General features: G+C 50.4%; 1 protein-coding gene across 1 annotated transcript in view; it reads left to right on the forward strand.

Moving 5' to 3' along the window:
• The window catches only part of CCDC30 (coiled-coil domain containing 30), a 37,884-nt gene that overhangs the window by 16,650 nt on the left and 11,532 nt on the right, over nt 1-9,702 (forward strand). The window contains exons 7-13 of the mRNA XM_027908416.1: nt 241-333; nt 1,023-1,129; nt 1,884-2,076; nt 5,469-5,567; nt 6,190-6,330; nt 7,688-7,822; nt 8,791-8,948. Coding sequence (XP_027764217.1) covers nt 241-333; nt 1,023-1,129; nt 1,884-2,076; nt 5,469-5,567; nt 6,190-6,330; nt 7,688-7,822; nt 8,791-8,948 — 926 coding nt within the window. The remainder of the gene's footprint in view (nt 1-240; nt 334-1,022; nt 1,130-1,883; nt 2,077-5,468; nt 5,568-6,189; nt 6,331-7,687; nt 7,823-8,790; nt 8,949-9,702) is intronic.

The raw sequence follows: 9,702 nt of genomic DNA on the forward strand, positions 1-9,702 counted from the left end.
GAGGGAAAGAAATTAAGGATAATTATCCTTTAAAGCTTCCTGAGATTCCCCCTTTTCCTGCCCTTCCTCTCCCAGTCCTCTTGAGTCCACCCAGCTGGAGCAGCCACGGGATCCCAACCGGATAATAAATTACCGATAAAGATGGAAAATAATTTAAAAATTCATTAATACTGATAAACCTGCAGTTCCTCGACAGTAAAATTTTCTTGGAAAAATCCAAAGGAGTGTTCTGTGCTGCAGGTGGAGCAGCTCAAGGAGGAGATCTGTGAGTACCAGAGGAGCGAGCGGCTGGGGCCAGCCCTACCGGAGGAGCCTGGAGCAGCCTCACTGCAGGTACTTCCAAGGGCTCTTTTTTGACCATTCCAGAAGAACAGGGGCTCTCTGCATTCCAGGCTCTCCGTGGGCTGGGATGCGGGGGGGGTTTGCTGCCCTGGTGAGCTCGGGTTGTGTGGCTGATGGAGCTCGTGATGGTGTTTTATTTATGAGCGACTCAGGGAGCCTTGAGCTCACGCTGGGAACACCTGGAGCTGCTGGGGAAAGTCTAGAGGAAAACATGGAGCTGCTCCCAGGGCTGGATCCCTCTGCTCTGGAGCCAGGCTGGGACAGCTGAGGAGCTTCACCTGGAGAAGAGAAACTCCAGGGAGACCTGAGAGCCCGTTCTGGGGCCTGAAGGGGCTCCAGGAGAGCTGGAGAGGGACTGGGGGCAAGGGATGGAGGGACAGGACACAGGGAATGGCTTCACATTGGAAAAATGGAGATTTGGGTGGGGTATTGGGAAGGAATTCCTGGCTGTGAGGGTGGAGAGGCCCTGGCAAAGGTTGCCCAGAGAAGCTGTGGCTGCCCCTGAATCCCTGGAAGTGTCCAAGGCCAGGTTGGACGGGGCTTGGAGCAACCTGGGCTGGTGGAAGGTGTCCCATGGCAGGGGATGGAACTGGATGGGGTTTAAGGTCCCTCCAACCCAAAACACTCTGGGATTTCCTGATTGCAATCCTAGTTTGCTGCTAACTTTGGATTTCCTCCAGGGCACTCGGGATGAAGGGAGGGCTGAAGATGAGCGTGGGGCAGGAAGAGCCTGGCCCTCCTCGGATCAGGAGGAGAGAGATCTGGGGGGTGAAACTCTCCATAAAAGGTGAGAGGTGCAGAAATCCTCCCCCTCCTGTGCTCTCAGGGGTTCCTGGGGCTGTGGGTGCCACTGCTCTGTGTTGGAGGGGGATTGAATTGTTGCATCCTTCAGAATATTCTTTGGGATTTTGTTCCTCTGCCCTCGGGTGGGAGATTTTGGTGCAGTCCCGAGGATTCTGGAGCCCTCTGGTTGTTTTTTGGACACTTCCTCCACTTTGTTGCTTTCCCAAAAGAACAGCCTTGGGCCTCTGGGGCTCTGTGCACACAAAAGTGTTGTTTCCAAACCTGTTTTGGTGCTGGGAAGTTTTCCCCTGGATTTGGTTGCTCTCCAGGGCTGCACTGGAACACTTGGCTTTCAACCTTCCATGTGTAAACTGGGAGTTTTTTAAGGGAAGTCAAAGCTTTGCTCTCCCCTGAGCTGCTCAGGGAGCTGCTGCACCTCTTCCAGCAGGTTCAGGGAGGAAAGGGAGCTGATCCCATCTCTGGGACTCTTTTTCCCTCAGATTCCCAAGCCTGTTCCCACCTCAAGCAGCTGAATTTATTGCCATCCTCATGCCTGGCCGTTTTTCTCCCAGACCTTCCTTATGTAAAGCCCATCCCCCCTAATTCCCACCTAATTAGGAACAGGCCATGCTGAATGTGAGACTGGGAATCAACAGGACAGGAATATTCCATAGTGAGGAACACCCTGGCTTTTCCTCGCTGGTGGGAAGGATTGGGATGCAGTTCTGGCCTTGCTGACGTTGGTTTTTGGGGTGTAGGTGCCGGGAGGTGATGGAAAACATGGAGGGCAGGAATTCCCAGCTCCTTCACAAGCTGCAGAAACTGGAGCAGGAGCACGAGGATTTGGTGGAGCGCAACGAGGAGCTGGAATCGATCCTGGGGGAGACTCAGATCCAAACCAAGCAGGAGAAGGAGCAGTTTGAGAGCGAGGTGGAGGGACTGCAGCAGAAGGTGAGTGAAGGATGGGGCAGACCAGGGTTGGGTTTGTTTCATTACAGCTGCTTTCTGCCCTTAGTTGATAAAATAAAATGATGTTTGACCTGGACCTGCACCCTCTGGGTTTAGTTTGATGAGGAAAACCTGCCAGTTCAGAAAAGAGGGAAAAAGGAGGAAAAAAATCTCGGCAGGGAGTAAATGGCACTTGTTTGGAAGTGCAGATTCCCCAGTGTTACAGGAGCATTGTCTTCTCCAGCTCCTGTCCCCTCTCACAGAATCCCAGACTTGTTTGGGTTGGAAAAGACCTTAAAGATGATCCATTTCCACCCCTGCCATGAGCAGGGACACCTTCCACTATCCCAGGTTTTTCCAGGCTCTGTCCAACCAGGGATTCAGGGGCAACCACAGCTTCTCTGGGCAACCTGTGCCAGGCCCTCACCACCCACACAGCCAAGAATTCCTTCCCAATACCCCACCTATCCCTGCCCTCTGGCAGTTGAGACACTGCTAATAGGACAAGTCCACTCAGGTCATCGTTTGACTTCATGGGGGGGATAGAAATCCTTTATTATTTGCATGGGACACTCTGGGAACCTTTGGGAAGCCCCAGGTGTGAAGCACCACCTGGAATATCTGCTTTGACAGATCCATGGGGCCTCCTGGCAGGACCACCTCCCTCCTTTGGGCAAGGGTTGAAGCTTCTCAGGCTGCTGCTGCTGCTTTTCTCAGGGGGGGTTTAAACCTCAGTTTTAGGGAGGGATTCTCCATCCCTCTGGAGCAGCTCTGGGAGGAGCACCAGCCCTTACACGTTGTCCCCACGGCACCTTGGATTTCTGGGATGAGATTTTAGGCCCCCCCACTTAGGTTTCAGTCAAGACTTACGTGTCCACAACATAGGAGATGGTGCAGGTGTATCCCACAGGGATGCTGGAGTAGCCACACATCCCCAAGATGGATTGTTTGAAGGAAGAGACCAGGAATTCCCTGTCAGCAGCCTCTGGCTGGGAGGGAAAAGCCTCTAAAACCAGGCTGAGGACATGTTCCAATGTCTTAATGAGGATGCCAGTGATGCCATGTTTGTCTCCTCTCTCCAAGGAGCCAAGGGCTGGCTGGCCCTGGAATGGGATGGAAAAGGGTCTGCCCACCGTGGTTGGGCTTTGTTCAACTCAGGGCTTATTCAGCTCCCACCAAACTGTTCCCCACTGGAGCAGAACAAACACAACCCTCCTCAGATCAGACTGAAGAGTTTGGACAAATCCCCTCCTTTGCTCAGTGGATCGTTAAACAGATCCCTGGGAATGTCACGGCATCGAGTAACCAAGGGGATGTGAAGTCATTTGGGCTGGATTTGAGGCTTTCAGGGCAAGGAGGAGAGCTGGGATGGAAGAGGAGGTGGGTTAACGCCTGGTTAGATCCCTCTGCTCAGACAGAGGGGGCTGAGCTGCCCCCACATCCCCAGGGGGAGGATTTGGGAGCCTCGGAGGGGAGCAGGGAAGGGCTGCACTGCTGGGGGTTTTTGTCAGCCCTGCTCCATGTGGGAAGCACTTGGGAGGTTTCCATGGGTTGACACAACTCCAAAAGCCTGGGCTGGCCAGGCTGTGACTCAGGCCCAGGGCACAGTGGGAGGATTGTTGTCCTGTTGGCACGGGACCTGTGAGCACAAAGGAAGGGCTGAAACGTTGGTGGCTTGGAGGGAAAATGAGCAAAATGATGGAAATGCCTTGCTGGGCATCAACTTCTGACCGAAGGCTGGCTGGGGGTGAGGAGGGGAGGTGTGTTTTGCCTTTGACATCTCTTTCATAACACCAAGGCCTTGCTTGAACCCTAAACTCTCACGTAGTCACGCAAGAGGAGGGGGTTTATTGCTCTTTAGCTCTTCAGTGAGAGGTCTGAATGTCTCACCCCACTTTTAATACCTGTGAACACCTTGGGTGGGTCACTTCCTTGTCTTCAAATCCCAGTATTGCAGCAGCTTTGCTGGGTCTGAGAGACCCAGCTGGGAGCTCCAGCAGGGCCAGGATGTGCTGGAGCCTGTCAGGGAGAGCAAAGCTTTGGAAATGGGAAATGGGCTGGGATTGGCAGGGAATTGGAACTGCAGGACCCATAATCCATCCCAGAGGATCCCCCCAAGAGGATCCATGTGCAGAGTGAGCACTTGTCCACACAAACACCTGCCTTCCAGGAGGAGCTTGGGGGGTCCCAAATCCCTTTGGGAGTCCTTGGAGCCCCGAGGGAGGGATTGACAACCTTTGAGCAGTGGAGGGACCAGGACAAGTCTGGTCTGAACATCTGCTTGGATAAATCAGCTGTAGACACCAGATCAGTGGTTATGGGGTCAGAACCACCTTGTGGGGGGTGTGGAGGGGGAAGAGATGGGTGGAACCACGTGGAAGTGGGGCAGTGTTGTATCCCTTGTGGCAGCAGCTGGAACCCACGTGGAGAAGCCCTGGAGCAGCTGCCAGTCCCAAAGAGATCAGGAGAACTTCCCCACCCCCCAGCTCCTGCAGCCCCTCACCCAGCTCAGGTTGGCACTGAGGACACCCCCCCTCACCCTGACCTGGAACCCCAGAGTGGCTGGTGGGTCAAAGCCCCCTGGAGGGTTTGGCCAGAGGGACCAGAGCAGATAAAACCAAGGGGATGTGTTTGCCATGTCTGGACATGTAAGAACTGTTCTTCCCCAAGATCCCAGTGGCAGCTCTATCAGCTGTCTCTCCCTCTTTCTCCTCCTTCTCTTCTTGCTCCCTCTGCTCCTCCTTATTTGCTCCTTTATTGATGCTTTATGTGGCTTGGAGCTGAAGGGATTAAATTTTAAGTGTTGTGGATGCATTGGATCTTGACTTAAATGTTGTGGACTAGCATGTGCTGAGTTGGTGTCACAGTAAACCAAGTGCCTTTATTTTTCTCTCCTAAATTAATAAAGATACCTCTTGGGAACAAGCCCATGGCTTATTCTCTTAATGCCATCTCGAGGTATTAAAGAACCCTATATATTAAATATATATATATAAAATAACATATATTATATAATAATTTATATATAATAATATATTGGTGGGGCTTAAAATTATATAAATATATAAATATATAAATATATAAATATATAAATATATAAATATATAAATATATAATATATATTTGCTATAGAAATATATTTTTTATAATCTGTATAATAGATATAATATATATTTTTATAGATATAATAAATATATATATTATCATGAATATACATTATAATATTATATATATAAATCAATTTTTTATATATATAATATTTATAAATATATATAAATATATATTTATAAGTGGGGCTTATCCTGGAACAGCAGCACAAGGAGCAGTTTAGTAGGAATTCTGCATTTAGCTGGGAGTCCTGGCTTGGTTTTAACTCATGGTTTGTCCATGTTCAGATCACCAGTTTAGAAACAGAGCTGCTTGAGGTGCAGAGGAGCAAAAATGAGACGGACAGGAAGGAGCAGGCGGCGTCTGGAGCGCAGGAGATGCAGGAGGTGAGAGCTTCCCCTCGAGAAATCAACTGTTTTTATTTAGGGATGCCTGAGGGAACGTCTTAAATGAGCATCTCAAGTGACCCTCTCCTGGGGATGCTCTTTGTCAGCACCTCCTGGGAGTTTGGAGCCCCTCAGCTCATGGAGACAGAGGGAGGGTTTTGGAGGAAAGGAGCCAAAGGGATCTCCATGAAAAGTCATCTCCCCTAGGAGCTGGTCTGGCCTTCAGCTCTGCAAGCCGACGAGTTTGTTGTGAGGGTGAAGGTGTTACCTGTGGGAAGGTTCTCACTTCTTGTTCAGGGTTCAGTGAAACCAGAGGGTCTGCAGGTACATTTAAAGCTCTTTCCCAGCAGGTCCATTTGTTCCCAACAATTGGATCTTTCTGATGTTTCAGCGAGACAGAGCTTCTTACAGGTGGGACAGGACCTTCCCAAGGGATATTGGGTCAGTGGAGGCTCCAGTCCTGCCAGCCCTGGGTGTGAGGGGCAGGAGTCCCCCTGGAAACTTTTGAGAGCCCTTTTTCCTCCTTTCTGTGTTTCCTAGAAGACACATCTCCTGCAATTTGTTTTTCTTTGGGTAGAATAAAGGATGCTGGAGAAGAGACTCCTAATGTTTCTTGTTCCAGATGTTGGAAAGCTGTCAGGAAACCATAGACAAGTTGGGAAATCAGCTGGGAGAGCGGAGGGAGAGGAGGAAGCAACTTGTGTCTGAGCTTGAGCTGCTGAGAGAGGATCTGAAGGCTGAGAAGGGGGTCCTGGGCAGCCAGGTATGTGGGACTCCCTGAACGAGCCAGTTCCCTTTGGATGCTCCATAAAATCCAACAGTGCCCCCCTAAGCACATGATTTGACTTCTCTTGGTGCTTTGCTCCAGTTTGAAACCTTTGGCAGAGGGTTTTCAATCCATCTGTTTTCATAGCATTGTCTCTAAACTCCATAATTTGTTTTTTTTCCTTCAGTGGATCTAATCCCAAACCAGTAATTCCAACTTTGCAGCCAAACCCTGATTCACTGGAGGGCAGAGTGGGAATTTGCAGACTCAGGGGGTTATTGCAGGAGTCAGAACATCCCAGAGCCACAGGAGGTGACATGAACATCCTGCTGGGATCCCAAAGCTCCTGGGATGTTCCCCAAGGACCTCAGCACACTTTGCTTGAGCCACTTTAATTGCTAAATTGACTCCTGGGGGATTCTCCCTGCTGGGAATGTTACTGGAGCTCTTGGCTTCCAGCTGGGTCACAGTTTGTGGTGCCAGCAGAACTGCCCAGGGGCTGAATAAGGGTTGGAAATCGGGCTAAAAATCCAGGAGAGCTGCAGATCCACAGCCTGGATCAGGCAGACCTGAGGGAGAGTGGAAAAGGGGGGAGTTCCATCCAGCAGAAATCCCACGGTTTAGCTCTGAGAGGCCTTAAATCAGCTCTGAGTCCGGTCCCTTCCTTGAATGCAAGTGAAAAACCATGGAATTCCTGAGCTGTTGGCACAGCTCCACAGACACAGGAGCTGCTGGAGGAACAGTGGCATCTACAGGCCAGGGCTTTGTCCTGCTGCAACAAATCTACCCTGAAAGCTGGGGTGGAAATCAGGCATGCAGAGCTCCAGATCCAAACCAATCCTGGTTTGGCAGGAGAGTGGGTGAGGAAAGGGCTGGAAAGGAATTGTTCATCCCCACGAAGGGGGGATGCTGAGGGAAATGGGAAGAGTCCTTTTGTAAGCCCTGCATCCCAACAGTTCAACCTGCTCATGGACCACTGGATCAAAATCGTCCATCCCTGGAAGTCTGGTTGGAATTCAACCACGAGCTGCTGGTGGCTTTGCCAAAGGAGGGACTGTTTTTCCAACTGGGGTGAAATGCAGAGCCCTGGGAACATCCTTTAGCACAGAGACCCTTTTTGGTGGCATTCCTGGCTTCCCACATGGGCTCATTCCCTTTGGATGGAGCAGGTGGATTGGGATGAATTGTTTCCCGACAGCGCTGGAAATGAGCTTGGCATGAGATCGTTGGGTTCTCTCAGCTGGAATGATCTTGTTTTTCACGAGGTTTTTGGACATTTGAGAGGAGAAAACTTTTCCTGAGCTTGTTCTTAAGGGTGTGTTTCATCTACTGACTCCTGCTGTTTCCTCTCCAGGGGTTTCCTGCCTCACTGTCTGAGCTCCCAGGCCACGGTAACACCTCCCCTGGTCTCCAGAGAACATCAGCCAGCAGGGATCTCATGGATGTGTCCCATGAGAAGCACAAGGACAGTGCTTTGGTAGACCCAGAGGTGAGACATGGAAAGAAATCCTGGTGGTCCAAGGGCCTGGAGCAGACAGGAGCTGCTGGGGCTCAGAGTGGATTCATCCTGGTGGAGATAAGACCACCTGGAGTTGAACTTCCAGTGCTCAAGAAGAGCTACCGGTGAAAAACCTGTAAGAATCAACGTTTTTGCTGGTGTTTAGTGGGGAGAACAGAGTCTGAAGGTTTTGGGTTCACCACTGGAGATATTAGTCCAGGCAGGTTCAGGTTCTGATCCAGCCCGGGAATTCCTGTATCCTGACACATTCCTGGTTTTTTTTGCTCCTTTTATTTTCTTTATATTCATCCTGGTGGATGGAACTGAACTTCTAGTGCTCAGGAAGAGCTATTGGTTAAAAATATTTAGGAATCAATGTTTTTGCTGGTGTTTAGTGGGGAGAGCAGTGGTTGTGTCTGATGGATTTGGGTTCTCCACTGGAGATACTGGTCCAGGCTGGTTCTGGTTCTGATCCAGAACTGGGAATTCGTATGTCCTGACACATTCCTGCTTTCCTGCCCCTTTTATTTTCTTGTCTTCTCTTCCAATCTCGGGTTTGGGGGCAGTTTTGTCTGGTGTTCCAGCATTGGGTGATGCTGTGGGTGGAGAGCAGCCACCCCTGGAGAGGATTTTGGGTGTTCTGGACAGGGGATCTCTCTGAGATCCAGCTAAATCCACGCCTTTCCCAAGAGCTGCTGGTTTTGTCAAGAGATTTGGCCCATGCTGTAAATCTCTGGGAGCTGCAGATGGGATGAAATCAAATAAAGAGCTGTGACTTGGCGGTGGTTCACACACAGCTGCTACCCCTGCAGGAGGAAGGACTCCAAGAACTGGGATAATTTAACCACAGAATCACAAGCCATGTCTTGCCAGAGCCCCCCAGATTTCCTCACACTGGCTCAAAAGGTTTCCATCAGAGCAAAGGAAATCCAAATTGCTGGTGTTTTCTGACCTTACAGGCCTCTGAAATCCTACAAGACAGAGAACAGAGTCTCAGGGGGGAGCAGACCCAGGAAGATCCCCATGGAGATGCAAAGACCTACGAGGAACAGATGGCTAAAGTTGTGTTTTTGGAAGAACAGATCAAAAGCCTGAGGGAGGAACAAGAGCTGCTCTGGTAAAGCTTCTCAAGGCCTGTGGTATTTTCTTGTCTTTGCTGTCTTAATTTCTGAGTCTTTTCCAACTCCCTGTCCTGGCAAGAACAGGCCCAGCAGCTTCATGTCCTTATGGGATCAGTGTCAGATTTTGGGGAATTCCCTCAGTGACATCAGGATCAGCCAGGAGCAAACCTTCTTCTGCAGCTATTGCAGGTTCTGAGCAGCCTAAATGAGAGCTGTCCTTAGGGGAGAGGATTTTTCCCTTGGAGTCAGGAAGTGTTTGGAGTAGGAGGGTCCAAATACTCAGACTTAATCCAAATATTTGGACTGAGAGGGTCCCAAAAAAGCTCCAGTCGTGGGTTTGGGCTCCACAGAGCCAATGTTTGCCAGCAGTGGTGATCCTCATGCTGCTGTGGATTTTGGGGGTCCTTGGAATTCACGTGTCCTTGGAGGGCAGGTGTCACCAGGTGTTGGTCTGACTCCCATTTTTGAGTAGATCAGCAGAAATTTGGAGCTGGAGCATCCGGGCTCCATAGTAAGGAAAAGTCTGGATCAGATCCAGGGTGGTTCCAGTCAGCTCAGTGGCACTGGGATAAAGGATAACCAGGATAACTTGGGCACTGGGATAAAGTACAACCAGGAGGAGGCAGGCAGGGTGTGCTAAGGAATTATGGAATCATTCTGGAAAAACCCTCTGAGATCAGCGAGCCCGACCATTCTCCCAGCACCATCAGGGCCACCACTAAACCATGTCCCCAAGGACCACATCCACAC

Source organism: Empidonax traillii, unplaced genomic scaffold (assembly GCF_003031625.1).
Source record: "Empidonax traillii isolate 1590-97213 ecotype Southwest subspecies unplaced genomic scaffold, ASM303162v1 scaffold1702:size71926, whole genome shotgun sequence".
Lineage (NCBI taxonomy): Eukaryota > Metazoa > Chordata > Aves > Passeriformes > Tyrannidae > Empidonax > Empidonax traillii.